Genomic DNA, 21,458 nt, shown 5'->3' with positions numbered 1-21,458 from the left:
GAAGAAAATAAAAATCCAAAGTTTGTCTCTAATTTGGAAAGCAGTGAAGGCACCTGGGTGTGGGAATGTTTCACACCGTACCGTGGGCCCTGGAATTCCTGATGGTCCGCTTGGTCCTGCTGGCCCAACACCTCCCTAGGAGACAGCAGAAAAGGTGACTGCATTAAATGTTTGCTGAAGTGTAGTAACTTAGAGACTGGTAACACAATATGGTGTTTTCTGCACCACAGGCAGAAACCAAAAATTTTGTCAGTATAGCTTCCTGGGGGAAAGTATCCATATTATAAGTCCTCCACCGTTATGGTTCCCATCCACATCAGCAGTAACGCCAAGAACCAAGCTTCCCTCTTCTTCTGAATATTACGTATCCAGGAGAACACAGTGGTGTGCTGGGCAATGCAGAATAAGGAACCTTTCCTTTATACTACAGCAGCACATTCAGTGGTCATTCCCTCTCTGTCTTTGAGGTTATACGACACATCACTATTCTGCAAGCATCAAATTTGTCTTAAAGGAATTATTCTACTGTGAATAGTGACATTTCATAAAAAGAGGGTTTTTCTTTTTTCTTTTTTTTTCTTTTTTTGATGTCTCAGTAAATTCTACAAGTTAAAAAAAGGAGATGGAATTCTCCCAAAATTGCACCATGTGAGCACTCTTAACCTAAGTTCTGACAGGTGAGTTAACTGCTTCCATCCTCAGGTACCTTCAAGCTCTTACTACATCCCTACTTTCTGGGTTTACAGTTCCATCTCAAAAGTGAGTGAGAGAGAGAACAAAATGAAGCAAAACAATACTTAAAAGATCAACACAGCAACACCACATTAGAGAAAGATGGTTGGCTAAACTTAAGAAAAGACCCAGCAAGAGCTAAAACTATATTACAAAGGGAAAAGTCCATCTACTTTCTACCTTTTCTACCTCTGAAAAACATAGCAGTGTTATACATCTGCAGCTGCAAACACTATAAAAGAGTTTAACAACAAATATAAACACAAAAATCTTTTTCTACTTGCTGAGAGTAACATGGAAAAGAGGAAGCAGACACTTATTGATTTTTTTCCAATTCAGCACACTTTCTTTATTCTTTTGGCAATGTTAGCAAAAACATTGTTCTGCAGCCATCACCAACTTCATGGTTTGCTAAAGAAGAAGGAAGACTGATGGCTTAGCTTCTCAGTGATGTTTGGTAAAGCTCTCAGAAAAACTGTCACTCTATATTGCTCTAACTTTCCACGACTGCTTAAAAGATACGTTTTGTCATGTTAGCTGATGCCAAGATAAATTGTATCCATTGCTATGTCTTACTTTTGCTGTAGATACCGATTCAGGAAGGCTATTTTGTATATCCTGAAATACATACTCATGTTAACAACGGCATTGGCTGCAAAAGCACGGATGGGTACCGAGCTGGGAAATTCAGCTTAGAAAGGCAACAGGAAGAGGTTCCAAAACAGCTTAACAAAATTCAGATTGATAAAACTCCTGCAACAGAGTATGGAATCTAGAGTTGCCTCTAGAGACATTTGGCTGGCCTAATTAGCAGCAAAGAGTTGGAACTACACCAAAACAGAAATGAAAAATGATTTCAAGAGAAAATGTGCCTTTTACACTAGATAGCTATAGTCATTATACCTGAGTACCATGCTTGTAAGTTGAATCTCAGACATGGAGAAGGGCTGGAAATCTTCAGATTATGTTAAACCTGAAAATCTTTCTTCTCATTAGAAGGCAGTCACACTTGCTGCCTTAAGGTGAGTACGGAGATACAGAGTTTAAACTACTGATGAGAAAAGAGTTGAATTAATAACTCTGTCAGTTTTTTAAATTGTCCTCTATTTACATCAGCTCTGCTGTATGTTAGCACATGCTGACTGATTTGGTTAAAACTTGGCAGGAGATATATAACAAACTTCTAAATTAGTCACTATAAAAGGGAGACAAAAGTCATCAATTTAAAAATTAGATTAGCTTCATTTCTGTGTTTATGGTTTAATTACTGTATGGCAAAACTTTTCCTTTTGTAGGAAAAATAAGCATGCTGATTGTGTAAACAATCTTATGAGACATAAGATCAGTTCATAAATATATTTACCAAACACCACATATTTGGTCCATCTTATCAGAGCAACTGCCTTCCAAATACACCAATGCTGACATCTGTGTCACCTCATTTTAGATATAGGTTTGCATAGCTGAAGTTGTTAAGGAGTTTTTGATAGGTATGCAAGGATATTAAAAAATCTATTTTGGGGAATGCGTTCTGCATTTATTAGAAGTGAAAAATTAAAACTTATTTTCACTGTTCAAGATGGGGGATTGAATATACAATGTCTGTTGAGTTGATACTGTTAAGAATAACAGATTCAATCTGCAGAAATACAGACACTAGTGTATTATTTTCATATCATCCAATCTAGCAGTGTTTTAAAACATAGAAAAAATTAACAGCAATGAAAACAAAAATTACTTGGGCTACATGAAGCCCATTTTTTCCATCATTTATATGTGATTAGTGAAACTAAAAATAAATAGCTTTTACCTGTTGAATGAAAAAGAGAAGATACAAGGAAAGGAAAAGCAATGCTTCCTAGTATTAAGAATGTTTTTCTTTAAAGAAAAAAAACCCATTCATTTTAAGAGAAAAACTTGCTCTGGCAATTGTAGTAGCAAGTTTTCTCAAAATCCTCATCTTAGTAAAACTCATGGCCTTGCAAATCATGAGAGACTGACTGCTCAGCCAGCCAAAACTCTGAACTTGGCAACAGTTTTGATGTATTGAAAAAGTCATGGGAGGAAGGAGTTCTTGGCCTCAGCTTGCCCATGCTGCTTGCTTTACCATTGTTCTCATGAACAAACATAAAAGTATAATTAGCTCTTGACATTGCATACAGCTGGGCTGGACAAGCTACTTGAATTAATGCTGTTGGCTTCTGCTAGTATAATATATTTAATCTACTGTTCAACATTTCATCTTGTAATAGTATAATGTGTTACAATTGACTAAGTATTCTAGGACAAATATTAAGATCTGTAATTCTTTATTCAGTTTTGGATGACCCGGCACTTGCCTGAACAAGGGCCATGTGAAAACTGAGGCCAGAGTGCACGAACCCGTTTGGCGAGAGCAGGCGCAGTGCAGGAATAGGGCTGTGTGGCACAAACTGTCAGGGATGGTGGGGGTCACCCAAAATTTCCCCAGGGTCTTGGTGAGACTCTGTAACAGTTTAAAGGGTGCAATAGTCCCTTGTAAAGAAAATACAGAACAAAGCATAACTCCTCCAATTATCTTACTGTCTGGGAAACTGGGAACAAGAGCACGAATTTGAGGTGGTGCAGAGACACAGAGGGGTGCACAGGGGTAAGCTTTGCTGATCATGTCTATGCACTGTGTGAGCATCCACACAAGACTCATCTCATTAGCTACCGAAGTCCTTTTTGGTCATGTATTGACCTTATTTTTAAACCACACAGATTTGCTGGTGCTTTGGAAGTTTCCAAAGGCTGTTGAGAAATTTGGAGGAAATGTTGCTGGGCCCTTTCCCTCAACTGCAAAGTCTTGCCGTGCCAGTAAGGTCTTATTAACCAGGGAGAGTTAGCTGTCCTTAAGCAGCATTTCTAACGTGTCTTGGCTCAAGGAAAGAAGATACCTTTAGAACCAACCCAACACATCCATAAGATCTATTAGGCTGTCAGAAGGACACACAGTGACCCTACCTACCTTTACTGAGCAGCATTTGTACATCATAGGCACTTGTCCATACATATTTTTGTTCACACATTTGCCATCCCAGGCACTACACTCAGTTAAGACCAGAAGTTTATTTGCAAAATTAGTTCTGCCTCCAAAAATGTCATGGCTTTTCAGTATATATACACCCACCTCAGCTACAAACACACAAGTGTAGGGATCAAAGGAGCTCCCTGCTCCACAAAAGACCCCCAATTCCCTGCAGTCAAAGGGAGCGGCAACACATAATATAAAACTTGCAACATTTCCTGGGGTTTAAACTCTAATACCAAGAAAAGATGAGAATAGCAGAGTCCTCTCTGGAAAAGTCCTGCCCCAAATTGTCACATTGCAAAACTAAAAACTATCAGCAAGAGCAATTAGCTTGGTAATTGTACATGATGAGGGAGCAAATCTCAAATTTTGCCTAGTTAAGGAGTCTTTGCTTTGAGTAAAAGATATGTAGAGTAAACATGCACATGTTCTTTTACACAGCTGGAACTGTGCAAAGGGCCCCATGTAGAAAGGAGAGGTGGTAGCCCACACAAATGGAGTTTACAGGCAAAACCCTTATAGATTTTGTGCTGGTCAAAATCTAATTATGCCATCAACTCTGGTAAGTACTGCTGTTTTGAGCAAATCCACTCCTATCACTTATATGTGGGAGTATTTTAAACACACCGTCTCTTCATTCCAGCATCAAGAAATCAGCTATTACTGCATATCTGAGAGTCTAAATATTTTTTTGGCAAAACTAACCTTTGTTTTATTGACAATTTATGAATGCAAACTTGCTTCAACATAGGTTGAGGCTCAAAGCAAGAGCACCCCAGTCTGACAATGGGTTAAAAGTCTTTTTAATCTCCTTATGGTAGTGTTTTGGAAACCTACCAGTGGCAAAGGCTTTGGACTGATCATTGACAATATCATTGATGTTTTATAAAAAAACTTATTGACAATCAATCTCTCTGTGAAAATGATTGCAACTCAACAACACAGAAAATGGATCTCTGATCTGCAAACATTTATGTTCACAAATTCCAGGAAGGGCTAAACTGCTGAATTTAAGTTTAATCATAGTAATTATTAACAGTGTCTTTATAGAAGTGATATATAATATTCTTTTTTTCCTAAAAACCTCAAATAAATTTGTATGGCTATCAAAGTCCCTGAGATAAAATTCCAAAGATGGCCATGTAAGAAAAAAAGCAAACTATAATTCAAAGCAAATTCCCAAGAGTGCAACCTCTAGTCTCACAAGTGGTTCAGTTGGCTCAAACACGTCAACTAAGAACACAGTGAGTCACGTCTGCATGATGAGGGCTGCAAGCTGCAGGGGTTCCTTGACCAAGCTTGTGTCTTCACTGTAGCAACACCATAACAACCCCAAACAGGCAGCAAGGGACTTCTTATAGCAACATTTCTTATTACAAGCATATAATTAAAAGTAATAATAATAGAACTCAACCGTCATCCTTCAAAGGAAAAGTTAGATGGCCATCAGTGTAAACTAACAAAGTTTTCAAGAATGTTTTAGAGCTCAAGACATCAAAAAAAAAGAAGAAAAGAAAAGAAAAGAAAAGAAAAGAAAAGAAAAGAAAAGAAAAGAAAAGAAAAGAAAAGAAAAGAAAGAGACAATCAAGGCTTTCTTAATTCAAGTGTAAATAAGCTATTTTCTCCCACATATTATGAACTATGAACAAGGCTGGGTAACCAGCCTCAAATGAGCCAGCATTGATGGTCAAAACCAGGTCCTCTGTCAGTAAACACATGAATTACCTGAAATAAGGGAGTAAGGCCACACTGCCTGAAAGTGTCACTGTCATTCCCACCTCCTGTACGACACTCTCACACCATGGAGCATTCTCTGGTGTGACTGCCTCTATACAGCTACAATTTGCAACTGCATAATGGGTAGCACAAGCTTATTTTAAAAATACACAAAAAAAGGGAAGATTTGAGGATGATACTGAAAAAAATAGCAAACTTGGTTATTTCAAATAAAAAAAAAATCCAGACACAGAAGATCAGAAACAAGCATACAAATAAAAAAACAATACACAAATGCTCCATACCAGCAATATGACAGCAATTTTGTGAAGTGATTTTAATTAAAATTGTGGCTAATTAAAAAAAAAATCTGTTTAAATAACTCCCAGAATCCCTGAATTCTTTTTTTTTTTTTTTTTTAACTTTTTCACAAACATACAGTGCAAACATTGTAGTGAAGCCAAACCAAAATAAATAAATAGAATTCTACTCACTCTTAGTCCTGGAAATCCAGGAGGACCAACACCACCAACAATTCCCTTAAAAGACAAATAACTTTAGATTATCAGTATTTTAATATTTTAACAAATTATCAGTTCTAGTAAGATAAATAAAAGTGATCTGCAAAGTAAACAAATTGGGATTTATCTAGGGAATTCCTGAAATGTGACAGCTTAGCACTATGTAAGGGAATATACTTATTGAAACCCTTGACTGAGGAATTAGATATTTGCATCATAAAATCATTCCTGCATTAGCAAGGAATACCAGATTTGATATCCTGATATTTTAAGAGGGAAGAAGAGAAAAACAATGGAGGTGGTGGGGGACTCCATGAGACTCTATGAAGATTTCTTTAAAGATAAACAGGACACCAGCCCAGTTCAAAGACTGACATTCGTAAATCACATTTAAAGGTTTTATTCTCTTTATGGAAAATTATTTCTTGATATGAACTAGATTATTTGTACTTTATGTAGCAAGAACAAATGTGACTGAACAGAAACAGAGTACTAATACCTTCACATTTCATAGTGTTTTTTTATTATTAATCCATTGCAGTATACAAAAACGTTTGATTGTTTCAATTAGTGGAACAACAACCGTCTCCGCTGCATTCAAATCCAGCTCAGCAGAGGCTGAAGTTCTGCACAGTGCCAGCTCGATGGCCGCCCGGCCTCTCCGCCCTGCGTGCCAGGGGCATCGCAGCCCTCCGGGCCAGCACCCTTCCCGCAGGCTGTCCCCACCTCGGAGACCAGCCACGCGATGGAAATCCTACCGAGGGCTCCCCGCAGTCCGTCGCCGTCCAAGCTGTGCCCGCTCAGAAGCTACCCAAGGGGCAGAGCCGCTGGGCACGGCGCAGGGGCTCCTCCGGGCTCTGCCCTCTCCTCCCGCACCCACCTCCGACCTGCCCCGAACTAACTGCGGCAGGTCGGACGCTGCAGCCACGTCCTCCAGAGCAGACCGACATCCTCAGGGAGCCGGGAGGGTGTTTGTGGAAACGGGCAAGGCATTGCTCTGCTTCATCGAAGGAACTGGGCGTGGAGACAGATGCCATTAGCCGGGGMAGCGCAAGGGAGGAGCGTCTGCCCGCCAAGCTCCTGCCAGCGCAGGCCTCCCAGGCAGCCCCGCTCCCCACCGCCAGCTCACCAACAGGCTCTGCGAGCATCGCGTTAGCATCGCGCCGGGCTGCAGCCCCCGCAGCTGCGGCCCTGGCCCCTTGCCTGAGCAAGCCCTGGGGGCGAGTCTGGGGGGAAGCAGGCAGAGGGGCTGCTGCCTGTTTGAGGAGGCAGTAAGAGCAGCAGCTGTCTTGGCAGATTAGAAGGAACTTGTTTGCAAATGTTTGTGTTAAAACAGGCTTCTTTGTAATGTGCAAGTCTGTAATTTAGGATCCAGGCCTTCTGAGCTTGTTTCTATTAAAGTACTGTTGTTCTTCAGATTCTGTGGAAAAAGCATATCTGCTTTTCAGGAAAGGAGGGGGATCTGGGAGTACCAGCAAGGCAAGGGAGAACTCACCCTTGTATGCCATTTGCAAAGCAGTTGGCCCCACTGACAACCCCTCAGAGCACTTTCAAGATGATGAGCACGAGGCTGACACCACCTGAGCTTCCCCCAAGGGAAACTGCCTCAGAAACCAGAAATGCAAAATAATTTTCTCCCGTGTTCCAAAATGCTGGCACCAAAGGATAATAATTGCACCAGCAAAATTCATGGAAGCTCTTCTAAAACAAACTTCCAATCCTGGGGTCAGGAAAGGGCAGGCCTTTAGAAAGGAGACCAGCACTGCCCAGCTGCTGACCATATCCGAGCAGCCTTCAGAGGCCAACTGATAGCAGTTTCCAAAGTCGACCCAGCAGTGAGAGCAGATTCAAACTGCCGTTTGCTCATCTGGCCCAAAGCCCTTTACACCGGTTTCCCATATCAAAGGAAACCTGAGTTTGGAGTCTGCAGCCAGAGCTTCTCTACAAGTAGGGCAAGACAGCAAAGCTCCTTTGAGGACAGCCCGTAAAGCGACGTGACGGTGCCCCAGTTTGAGCACTGCACCACCAGAGCACTTTAGCCTGAACGTGCTGCCAAGGACGGAGCTGTTACCATACTGATTATAATGCACTAAATGACATACTAGCAAGCGTATTCTGTAACATTCAAAGGATAAAATCAACTATCAAATGCATGAGCAGACAAAAGCCTGGGTTTTGGCACACAAATTCAGAATGCCTTTTTTTAATGGAATCCTAGAATTATGGTTTAAATAAAGAATGTGAAAAATCATATATCCAATGCAAGAATTTCTGAAGGCAAAACATTAATCAGTAATGCAATAGGGACAGGAAAACATCTGATTCTCCAGGTAGCCAGCACCTGCAGCAGTGGAAGCTACACGCTCTCAGCAGCTTTCTGGTCTTTTTCCCTTTCATTTTTACACCACTGCTCATTACAGTACTGACCTAGCACTTTCCACATAAAAGTAATAGAAATCTTCCTGTAGGCTTCAGAAAATTGCTTTTCAGGCAAAAATTTCCTTTTTATTTTGGAAGGGAGTTAATCATGAATGTTACATATTTTAATCACATTAATCAACACAATTTGATACTTACAGGATTCCCATCTGGACCAGGTGGTCCTCTATTTCCAAAGTCACCTGGAAAACCCTAAAGCAGAAAAGAGAATACTTGTTCTTTATGATCCAAGACACAAAGGTGGTTTGAGCACCAAATTCCTACAGATCTTAGAAATTAAGATACCAGCAAGGGGGTTCAGGAGAGAGATGGAGGGAAGGGAGAGGGGAAAAATTTCAGCTGCGCTGTTCAGTTGGTATTTTGTTGTCTTCTAAAATCTTATCCAAAAAGATGTAACTATATAACATAAGTGAAGGATAAAATCAGACAAATGAGTGCTTTGAGAGCAATATTACAGCAATATAACTCAGATTGTTTGTGCTTGAAGTCTCCTATCTCCCTGCTTGGTGCTATTACCTCAAGATTAATGTTTTTTTCCTGTGGCCTATAGAATTCACTAAAATGTTGTCTTTCACTCTCCTCTCACTCTTCCCAAATATTAATGGCTTCAGACTCAGTGTGACAAATGTGCATTAGAAAACAAATTTTCCACTCTTCTGGCACAACACTGTCTTACCAGTGTGAACACTTGCCTTCCTCAGTCTGCATCTAGAGACTGAAACAATAACGCCAACAAGACACAGGGAAGCCTCATTCATTTTATCAGTGTTTTTGCTTTAGAGCCTAGGCTATCAGAGATAGCAATCCTCCTTAAACACAAGGATGTAGAAGAAATCAGATTGGCCAAGTGAAGTGTCAAAGCTTCTTGCAAAGCAAGAAGCAAAATGAAATGGAAACCCCCCACTTTACTGGCACTTTAGTGCCTTATATAGAAGGCATCCATATAGCTGGATAGTTTCTTTTCTTAATGAACAGGGAATGCATATCATTCCACAATATTATAACAATAGCAGTCAGAAAGACAGTATATAACTGCAGCAAGGAGGTGGGAAGATCATCCCATAAAAAAAAAAAAAAAAACCTTTAAGGACCGCTTAAGCCATATTAGGTTTAAATCACAATTTAAAACAAAAATTCTATAAAAATGAATGTAATTTATTATGTGTAAACAAAATATCTATATATACACACTGCCAAAATAGTATGTTGAAACAACTTAAACTCTTAATTCCTGACACCACTCATGATGCTGTGAATTAATCTGAGACATTCATAGCACTCCCTGTGCCATCTTTTAAAAACTGCAACACAGTAAAGGTTGTATTTTTGAACACAGAACTAACAAATAGACATTTTGAAAAGAGAAAAACTTGCTGAATTGAATGCACTTTCACTTAAACTTAAACTAATTATAAATTACACACGTAATTATTAAATATAAACTACATGAGTAGTAAGCTAATTACTTTATGATCTGATAGTGTTATACTGAATCAGTGGAGAATCAGGCAGTGGGAAGAAAAAATCATACTAGCAATGAAATCAATGACATTTTGCCACTGACTTTGAGGTGTAAAGCTTTTACCTTGGGAGTATTAAATGAGAGACATTAGGTTTCATTAACATGTCAAATGCTCTCCAGAACAATTGTGGGACTTTATGCACTGCAATTGCTCACTGCAAAAAACTTAATTTACCGTCATGCAATACTGACATTAAAAATACAGAATATCTATGGCGCTATCAAAGGTTACGTAACGAAGTGAAAAACATATGGAAATGGAGAAGCAGATATAACATTAACATGAAAAAAGGAAGTTACACTCTTAGGGCTTCTAAAATACTGATAATTTGCCTGCAGATGCAACTTCAAATCTTTTGACTTTTCCTAGATTGTACAGGCCGTGACTTCCTTCCAATGAAATGTGGAAATACGTGACTGCCCAGGCTGGGTTCAGCACAGAGAAGTCGGAGAGGAAGACGTCATACCTGTGCTGCCTGATCCAGTCGGGCTCGYGTCCCCGGCGGGGCCTCTGCCTGGCAGAAGGCCAGCTCTGCGGCACTCCTTGCCCTCGCCGCGGCCCCGGGGGCTCAGCCCGGACAACCYCTGCCTGCGTGACTCGCTGCGATCCCCCTCTCGCATACGGGGGCAGCGCGCCACTGTGCTGCAAACTGGGAATGCTGGTTTGCTTTTTTTCCATCCCCTTCCTGCTAGGACAGAGTTTCTGCCACCCAACTCTCTGCACATCTCACCAGTCTATGTTTTCCAAAAGACAACTTCAAGCTTTTTTTGCATTCTCTTACAAATTCAGCAAAGCAAAGAACAGGAATGCCTCTCAGGATCGGGTTGTGGAACTCGCAAATGAGAATCTATAGCCATAGTCATAAGGTCTGACATGTACAGACCTTTCTGGTATTACTGTCTCACCACTTTAACAGTAGAGGTTCATAGGCTAGTTGTCAATATAGCAATTTCATTGATTCAATGTATACACCATTGGCCAAATTTTCCCATGGAAAATTTCACACATGCAAAACAGGTATTTGACAGTGCCTGTGTTGTTAAAAGCTACCAGCTCATAACATGTAGACAAAGATTTACTACCCTTTTTTAATAGCATATTTTGGTTGCACTGTCTACCGTAGGTAGGAAAAAGGCAAAATTGAGATAACAAACATGAAAATCTTAAAAAAAAAAAAAAGGCATCAAAAGGGAAATGGAGAATGCAATGGGACAGTTTTTCCAGCCGCCAGATCACGGATGCAGGTCACAGATGATTATTTACATAATACAGCATGCCACAGCATGCCACGAATTATGAAGGAGACAGATTACCCACAGTCATCATAACTCCATTCTCAACAGCATGAGTCTTCTAACTGATGCTGATAAAACTATTTTAGTAAGTAGAAAAAGAGAAGAATTCCCAACATAGGAAAACAGTCAGAAAAGTCTAAAATTGGAAGTAGTATAATAGTACTACTGTGCAACAAATGTTTTATTACATCAATATTATCATCTAACAYACTACTATAAAACATATGAAGGAAGACTATTCATAATTTTAATAGAAAACAGAAGCTTAACTGTTTTTGCACAGTTACAGTGGACTAGACTAATAAATTCTTGGTGCAGTTTATAAGGTCTGTCACGTTGACTGCTGGTTGTAACTAGTCCCATATAGAAGAAAACTATGTAAAAACATTCCCACTAAATGTGGTCAAGCTACGTACGTAAAAACACATCATAGTAGAAAGACAGACAATACTTAAAAATACGCAGAATTAGACAAATTTTGTACTATAAGCATACAATGGAAAGAAATGGGATACATATGCTTTGCCTATAAAGTATTTTCTTTAAAGTGTACTGCATATCCAACCAATCTCAAATTCAAACAAATCCCCACTCTGTAATCTTCACGATAAAGATTTTGGCAACTGAATATTTTGTTCCATTTCAAATATGCCAAACATTACAAATACTAATAACTACTCAGCAAGCCTGCTAAGTGGTGGCATTTTGAATATCAATGGTACAATCCCTTGTCAAATATCAAATATACTGCCTGTCAGTCTTTCAAGATGGTAAACTAAACATCAGCAAGTATAATTGTCTATCTACTATCTTTCTAATGTGCTCTTACTGTAGTCTTCAATGCTTATTAAATATTCAATTAACTACTGTATTTATCCAGTAGAAGACCACAGTCTCCACTTCTTTTATACTTCAGATTACTTTCCAAAAAATGAGATCATATTCAGGATTTGTTTTCTTCCAGAAGGAACTTTGCCAGTCAGACTATTCTTTTTCTAGCATTATTATTGACAGAAAACTTGTCCAAAGAAGTAAGTTGCATCCTAGACAAGGCCAGGAGTCTGATTTCAGGCACTATGCAATTCCCACGCCAAGTGTCCTTTAGTGACAATGCCCTGCCCCAAATCACTGGAGCTGTTAACTCTCTGACAATGTCTTTTGTCACAGGGTCCACCACAGCTATCGTTATCTGAAAAAAGACACATTCTCTAAGTTTGTGATCCAGCAAAGCGCTCTAAGTCAGGCTCCCATTTAATCACTTTGCTGGATTGGTCAAGTAAGTGTTTTATAGGTTATAGAAAGGCTTTGAAATGACCTTGGGATTAAGGAAATGACAACATTACAGAGGAATCGGTACTAAATAAAGATTAATCACCAACATTGCACAGAGGCACTCTCAGTGATGTCTCTTGTGTATGAAACCATTTCAGAGTGATTTTTATAATTAAGCACAACCTGGTATTGAAGCTGTGTTCTTGTTGTAAATGAAAAATAACTGCTCAGCACAGTGCACATAGCACCAGCTGACAGGGATTGACACAAACCACCGCACTGGCAATCAGAAGCAGTAGTGACACCTGCCACTGAGAATGAGATGATTATAAAGCAAAACAGGTTTTCAGAGTACCCTATTGCCACCTCTCTTTCTTTATCCACCCTGAGCACAAGCCCTCTGTTTTCCATCCAGATGCTTGTTCTTCTTAAATGCTTGGTGTGACTCACTGACACAACACCCTACCAACTATTGCAATATACTGATGGCACAGACCAGCTCTTGTAACTTGCTCAGATGCACAAAGTAGTAGTGTTTAATTCACATTATAGGTAAAATATAATATATTCAAAAAGCACAGGAGCACCCTGTCCTATTAGCTGAATAATTAAAAAACAGAACCTTACTTTGATGTTATAACTTAGAATTTAATGGCAGCTTCAGAAAGAGTAAAGTCTTTCTGTTTAATGACACTTCTCTGTGTGCCTTTCTTTACACCAAAAGGGCCTTTACTGAAGGCTAGTGCCTTTTTCATATGATGGTAGGGTCACACAGCAAACAAAAAATAATTAAACGGAGTTCTCTTCAATTTTTATAGCATACATCAAGGGCCAAGCAAGGGGAAAGGCAACACTACTGCTGCACAAGCATGTTCAAAGTGGTACCTGAAAGTCATCTGAAATGCTAAGTGCAACTGAGTGCATGACTGGGGAACGCTATTGCTGTTTCCAATAGCAAACCACAAGTAAGTTAAAACTGGAAACTCCTGGATAGCTTCAAAGACCTAAAATAATAAGGTCGCAGCAGAAAACAAGAGACTTGGCACAGAAGATATACCACAGGAAATATGTAAACCTTGATAATGTGTGCTTCGAAGATTTGTGTTTATTCTCAGCTGTAGAAATATATGGTAAGTAGAGGATAGCTTTAATTTGCCATAGTCCAGAAATATCAGACATTAGAAGCTGCTAATTTGCATTTAAGCCAACACAAAAATTAAACTTCTCAAACTTGCATCATATCTATACTTTCTGCTAACGCTAATTTTGAGGAATATACTTGTGTGCTTCTGTCATCTTTTAACCCTCAGGAAGCTGATACTAATAACATGGTAAGCCTTGTGGCTGATTAAGTGTTGTTCACTTCAGAACTTGTACAAGTTTTACCCTGCACAGAATTTTCAGTACTGCAAAGTACTAGCTGGAAACAATAGAAAGTTATCTGCAGAAAATATAGGAGTAACATTTTTCAAATTATGTAGTGAATGACAGGTGCATTTATGCTGGCAGCAGAAATCATAAGTGTGGGAAGCCTTACCTGTCTCCCTTTAGGGCCTCTTTTGCCATGGATGCCTGGAATGCCCTGAGAAGAAATAACCCACCATAACTAGATTTTCTTTTCTTCAATAATTTAAATTCAAGTAATTAAACTTCCACTTGATTGGAAAAGACAGTTTGAGAACAAGTACCATAAAGAAAAGATTTGAGCAAAGAATCATAGTGCCAATGCCCTATAATGGGTGGGGGAGGAGGGGGGCAGAAACACAAACTGTGCTAGTCTTTACTCTGGACATATCAGCTGAACTATGAAGAAGGGTCAGATCCTGATTCCATTAAAGTATATGGCCAGACATCCTTTGTGCTCAAGAGAAACAAGAAAAAGCTCAAGCGTAGAGTAACAGAGATTGAGATTGCTACGAACAATTTCATTCTAAAAATTATCTGGCAACTGGCAAATACTGACTGAGAGAAATTGCTTTAATGAAAAATACTCATTACTGAACTCAGTGGTAAGAAAAAAGACCCCTAATCCTTGCAGATCTAGATTAAATCTAATTAATAATTTACAGGTGACCCACATTTATTAACTTCAGTACCATCGTATTTCATTGCTTAGACTAATTTGATATGATCTATTTATTTATATCATATTTATAAATATGATACATTTATTTATATTTATTTTCTCCATATCAGTTTTGTCTTTTGACAAAGACTCAAATGAAGAGTAATATCTTTTGTATTTTTTTTCAGGCATCAATTCTAACACATTACATCCTTAAGATACTGCATTTCCGCACACATTCCAATATTTCACTGATGTTTCATTAAACCACTGACGTTTCATTAAACCTACCCTTTCTCCTTCAGGTCCAGGTTGTCCTGCCCCGCCTGGAGGTCCAATGAAACCCTTAAAACACAAGAATACTTCTTTTTAAAAAGGCTGGCTTCCCAGCTACACTACTTGTTCCTCAGTATTGGTCAGCTGCGAGTTCAAGATCCAGGGATTAAATCCAGGCTCATTTGAAATTACTAGTGAAACTCATAATTTACTCTCCAACTAACTGCAAAAACAACTCGCTATGATACAGGTACCAAAAACAGTAACCATACAAAGGAAGTGCTCCAAAAAGTCACAAAGTTGCATCAGAGAGCTCTAATAAATGAAATATGGAAGAGAAGCCACTGAAATTTACCTTACTCATGAAATATAATCAGAAAAAGATGTTCCTTATCTTTTTTAACTTTCCTSATTACTCTTACATGCAAATGTCCCAGAAAGTTTACCTTGTCATAAGCAGAATGTTTTCCTTAAAAATCAGTCACGATATATTTCCTCTCCTACCTTCTCCCTCAGAAAGCCAGAAATACATCCTCACTTCAAGAGTCAGCTTCCCTGTGGTTGCGTGGTACCATATTCCTTCAAATGGTGACTAAAATTTGCTGAGAAATAGGTTTTTTCCTAAATCCATTGCTAAATATAATTGTTGTTTCGGTACGAAATATCAATGGTTCCTTCTGCGGAGGACCCATTGTGACAGACGACACGCTAATCGCTGGGTAACAGAAAGGTCAGATCCCTGGGGTTTGCTCACAAGCCAGCCAGTTAAGCATTAARTAAATGAACAGAGATAAAAACTAAAATAAAAAAATCTGAAATTAAGATATTCATAAGTGGAGAACTTGTTATTTGAGCCCTTTACAAAATGCTGTTCTCTCTGGCTGCCTCAAGAATTTTTCTTTCCATCACTACAACAGATCTCAGTAGAAACCTCACTCTTCCTCCCTCTCCCCTCCCCACCCACCCACCCCTAAATATCAAAGCCTATAACAAAAATTATAAAGGCAGAACATTTTTCTCGCTGATAGGAACCTTCATAACTACATGTTAAATAGAATATGTACAACCTTTTCTAGATGATAAAAGCAAGTCAAGACAGACTGCTGCAATGCTTTTGAAGTGTTTCCTTCTCTTCAGGTCACCTTGTCCATTGGTGAGTCAATTCCCTTAACTGCAAAACTAGGAAAAGTAAAATGTGCAGAAGCTTCCAGTTCCCTATGCTTTAAATTATCCTCAGAAATATTTTTATTACATTTTTTAAAATGACTGCATATGCACAAGTGTTTTATGTGCTGGCTCCTAAGGTTTGTAAATCAATTCTGGTAACACTGTACTGTTTAATTTTGTTATACTCTGTTGTTTCAAAAGCTCAGTTTTCACGCTTCTGTTGTGGTGCACATATAATCTACTATATGGATATAAAGACAAGCTCTGTACTCAGTAGAAATGACAGTACACTTTACAGACAAAAGTACCATGAAGTGATTCTTCATTACCAGATTCATACTGAGATTGTAGCAAAATGTTAGTAACCAAAAAAAAATTCTTGTTTTCATACCTCTCTCTCTAGTCCTCTGAGTGTAATTAAATATTTTTTACTCATTCTTTGATGATATTATGAAAGACAGTRCCCATCTTGATATCCAACCCTAGTGAAAGCAAAGAAAACAAAGGCACTTCTTTTTTTTCCTATAGCTCCTTAAAACAGCTGAAAAGCAAAATATAGCTGTACTGTAGAACTGTTCTAAACTTAAAGCTCTAAAGGATCATGTATCATAATACATGATCAGGTATCCCGTAACCATATACCTCCATGGCACAATAGTACATCGCTATCAACAGAGCTGCATCATCCTTTACATTAGCAGTTGCTTGTAGAATTCATATAAAGGAATATAGGCCTTAAGACCTGACAGTTGTTTTTCCCCTAACATTACTCATACTATTAAAGGTTGGCCATTTTCAGCTTTGTATGAACAGAAAAAAGTAACTTTTCAAGAAGGGATTGGGATCACTTAATGTTATGTTTGTTGGGAAGAGAAAGAAACAAAATGCATTGAGAATCTGGGCAAAAATAAAGTGAAGAAATATAAGAGAGATGCAGTCCCTCAGGGTGCAATATCTGTGGACACTAGATCCTGACAATCTAATTCTTCCCATCATGGTAATGAAAACTGACACAAAGAATTAAAAAAAAAAAAAAAAAAAGCTTAAAACGCTGTTGCAGGTGAAGGCTTTGAGTAACCACCTTTTAAAAACAAAGACCAAAAACAAATCTAGGAACACAATGAGATTATTTTAATAGATGCTTGGAAACCCAGCACGCTGCTCAGCAATCTGCACAACATGAGTGCTGCAGAGCKGAGGGCCCGAGAGTGCCTCCTGAAAGGCCCCTTCAAATCCCAGATGCAACCAGCAACATGCAAGATACAGAAACCCATGTGTACTACCAGACCTTGAGAGTCACTTTCAAAGAATATTTACACACGCAAGCACATGTGCGCGTGGGCATGTGCCTGTTTAAAAAAAGAACAAGAAAAAAAAAGCCAACCTATTTTATTTCCTGGAACAATCAAAGCAAACCTTGAATCAGCAAAGCACTGAGATTTGAACCTTCCCTCCCTGGGATGAATGTCATTGGCTGAATCATTTTAAAATCTTGAAGATGATGACTTTTATGGGTTTTATGTGACAAGACTGTTTCCCTTTATCAACTGCTGCAGCAGTTACAGATTGCAAATGCCAGATCTGCCTCCCCTCTTGACAGCTTCCATTATGGAAATAATGCTTCAGGCAGGAAACGTCCGCTCCTCTTCACTCCCAGCTCACACACCCACGTTCAGTCCTGYTTTCCTTTTCTTGTCTGTACGCATTCCAAGTGAGAGGAAGAGCAACAATATGAGACTGCTCTATGTTGCTCGCTGCTTACCGTGAAAAAAAAATAAATAAATCCTTAAACTTATTTTAAAAGTAACACTATGATTTCTCATTTGTGGATTCTGCAAAGACTGGATGATTCAGTGGGCATACAACTGGCAGGGCTGAATGAAACTCCCCAACCCCCCTTATGTATTGTATGTGTAAAAAATAGTCATGCATGCCAAAATGCTTAAAATGCTTACTTACTCTTACACCTTTAGGACCCGGGTTACCTTCTGGGCCAGCTAAACCCTATTACAAAAAGACATGACTTTTACTTCATTTTAACAAAACAGAAATGCTGTACTGAAAAGAACTATAACAGTAATTGTTAGCTACAAACTGGCAATACACCTTTCAGAATTATAGGCATTGAAGAGGGTGTCATCAAGGACATCCCCAAGGACCACGTTCAGAAAGGTTTCCCCTTAACTCGTACCTGAATCTCAGACAATAACTGAAATTTCATTTACATTAAAATTATTTCTTCTGGGAGGAAATTTTTTCCAGATCCAGTGATCTGGCATTATGGTGACATAATTTCACAGGATTTTTCATAAGCTTTTTTTATTTAGACACATTTCCAATTCTTTTCAAGCCAACGTCAGAACAGCATGTGCAGTCCAAATGGTCTAAAAATTTTATGTGATTAAACACAATCACATTATCATCTGCTACTATATAAAACATTTTAATGGTGTTTTAAAATATATAACCATTACAAACCTAACCTAATAAAATACTGAAATATTGGTCAAATTCAGCCTTTAAGCAGACAGGAAACCCACAGAAGTCAATAGCTGAATTTGGCTCACATATCTATGCACAGGGAAAATAATGAATATTTCTTCTTTATGTATTATTTGTATTACCACACCAAGGCATCAATACTTATATAAGTGCTTGTCTTTATAGAAAGATGATTTCCAGTTTTGTTGGTTCTCAATTACCTGAATGGGAAAAAAAAAACAAAAACAAAAACAAAATCTTTTAATATTCTATATCTCCAAAGAGCTGAAGAAATAGTTTCAGCAGTAAAGTAAACATACTGGGGCAAATCAAGAGGAACTATACTGCAGTCAGAAGCTTCCTGTTGCGTCTGAACTTAAAACATAAAGAAGTTAACACAAAGAATAATAAGAGGTTTATGAAAGAGTAAAGTGTTTAGACATTCAGTGCTTTGGTAATGTGATTTGTGTGTGCCAGAAAGGTGTAGAATTCCTGTATCTAACTCACTCAGTGCCAAGTTTAAAAGGCACAAAGGGCTACCCATGAAAGAGGTGTGGTTCAAATATAAATGATACTATGCAAACCAATACATTTATACTATTAGTAGTTCCATAAGTGTTAGACATAATACTTTTTAAAAGTACATGAGTTCAACAAAGTAATAGGGCAACTTTTCCAAGGTAGATCAGACTAATGTTCTACACACATTAAACTACATTAAAATTAACTGCAGGGGTACCAGATGAGAGAAAAAGGGAATGATTTTAACTAATGCCCCATATCAAAAGAAAGAAAAAAAACAAAGAAACAAAGCTATTAGTATAGTTACTGCACCTGCCTGCCAGGGTAACCAACTGCGCCAGTATTGCCAGCCATTCCTGGAATTCCCTAAACAGGAAAGTAAAAAAAAAACCAAAAACCAAAACAAAAAAATGCAGTTAACATCAGGTTGGGGTTTTATTATTTTTTTAAGTCCTCTTAATATGAAACAGCTTAAGCTCATTGAAAATTTGCTTTTTGTGCAAGTTAAACAGCAAGACCCTAAAACTTACTACACATGTTAGTCCACCAATTTCAGTTACCTCTCCTTGGAAAAGCATTGCAAGAGGAGTAGGCCAAGATGTTGTGCAATATGACAAAGCATATCACCAATTTCCAGAATAAAAACCATAGACTGTATTTATGAAAAGCTATTGAAGAGGTCTGTAGGAGACAGGTCCTTATGATGAAGTATCTGTACCGGTCTTAGGTATAATAGGATAAATGCTTTAAAACTTTAATTAAAGAAGAATCTGTGAGTCTTTACAAAGCTGAAATTCTTTGTCTCAGAATGAGGCCATTACAGCACTGGATTAGTCATGAATGTATTGAACCTCTTTCCATCTTTCTTCCTCCTAATCAAGTCCAAAAGTTATTTTTGTTGTTGTTTTATTACTTAACATTTGTGCATCTGAGTGTTTATTTTCAGAAAAAATGCATCTTTCTGAAACGGTGCCAAATGGGGTGGCCCCATCACTGAAACACTGGAAGCTTCACCCACCTCTGTTCAATTAATTTTATTTTAAACAAGCTAAGTCCATAAATTGGACATTTTCCCAGCCTGACCCTTCCACTCACTGTCATATGTCAGTGTCACTATAGCAATGGATCAGGACTTCCTCCCTGAGCTGTTCATAGTTGATTTATGGTGAAACAGAAGTCTTAGGAAGCAAACTCAGAAGTGCAGAGGCAAAAAGCTTGCAGTATTTTTTGTTTATATGAGCTGCCACTGAGCTGATTCTGTCACTTGCTTTCAACTGGTTGTGATTCTCCTTGTAACGGATGTTATGCCATGGAACTGGGATCCATCGTTTCCTATTCTAGCTCAGATGGATCTCAAAAAAACGTATGTAAAAAAGAACTCAAAAAGCAGCAGAATCATTGCATTTACAACTTCTCTTTGGAAGCTTCCATTCCCAGCTGTTCAAGGAATCCAGCAATTCACAGATTCAAGGAATGTTTCTCTGTAAAAGCTTCTGAAAATTGTAGACGTGCAGGTGCTACAGATAACAAGCAACTGGTCTAACTCATCACATTCCCCAGCCAGGCATGAAAATAGCAGCAATAAGTACTACTTCCAAAATAAAACACTTTCCTCCAAAGTGTTCTCTGGAAAAGTTGGTCAGAGTATTTTCAAAATAAAAACAAAGGAAAACACTGACAAAAGAAGTATGATAACACTGAGATATCAAACATTCTACATCGCCAATTTTCCTATATTTGAATATATCTAATTGCCTTCAAAGGAACTCACACACTTGATTGCAYGAGTAATTGGCAGAATTACTCTTCAATGCAAGTCTCACTTTTTCCCTCCATGGTAACCAATCAGTCACTTTTCACCAGCAACTCCCTTAAAGCTAGAGGCACACTTCTCCTGAAGCTAACAATGCCTTTTTTTCCCACTGGCTATCTCTTTATCTCATTGCTAAATTATAGTCTACACAGAAAAATCCCAGTGGGCCTGTAATAAAAGTCACTACTCATTCAGTTAGGATTTGTGTCAAAGTCGGTTAAAGTTATGGATAATGTTCATGAGTTTTTATCTCCCTTCTGGTGACTATCATCTGTTATCATCACCATTTCCCTTTCAGTATTGTGCAAAAAGACACTCATGCTTCCATTTACACTGCAGCTGAAAGCCTTGTTATTGCTAACAAGATGCATCAGCAAGTGGCCATCTCTGAAACTCACATTCAGATTATGTCTTCAACTGGCACGGAAGTGTGAAGAAAGCACTGACTAACCATTTCATTTTCTACATGCTAGGAGATAAAAAAAACACATCAAGTCAGCAGGGGTTTTGAAAGAATCTGAACTGTTCCTCTAACAAGAATTTTACACCAAGCTCTGCCAAGCCAGTGAGGTGGTTGAAGAAAA

General features: G+C 38.5%; 1 protein-coding gene across 1 annotated transcript in view; it reads right to left on the bottom strand.

Moving 5' to 3' along the window:
* Positions 1-21,458, bottom strand: part of COL24A1 (collagen type XXIV alpha 1 chain) — a 180,933-nt gene that overhangs the window by 94,466 nt on the left and 65,009 nt on the right. The window contains exons 9-15 of the mRNA XM_026057594.1: positions 19,374-19,427; positions 18,018-18,062; positions 14,907-14,960; positions 14,088-14,132; positions 8,599-8,652; positions 5,995-6,039; positions 82-135 (exon numbers count right to left, since the gene is read on the bottom strand). Of these exons, the coding sequence (XP_025913379.1) occupies positions 82-135; positions 5,995-6,039; positions 8,599-8,652; positions 14,088-14,132; positions 14,907-14,960; positions 18,018-18,062; positions 19,374-19,427 (351 nt within the window). The remainder of the gene's footprint in view (positions 1-81; positions 136-5,994; positions 6,040-8,598; positions 8,653-14,087; positions 14,133-14,906; positions 14,961-18,017; positions 18,063-19,373; positions 19,428-21,458) is intronic.

This window comes from Apteryx rowi, unplaced genomic scaffold (assembly GCF_003343035.1).
Source record: "Apteryx rowi isolate R43461 unplaced genomic scaffold, aptRow1 scaffold_14, whole genome shotgun sequence".
NCBI classification, from domain to species: domain Eukaryota; kingdom Metazoa; phylum Chordata; class Aves; order Apterygiformes; family Apterygidae; genus Apteryx; species Apteryx rowi.
The sequence above is the reverse complement of the archived record's forward strand: the minus strand, read 5'-3'. Positions and strand labels throughout refer to the sequence as shown.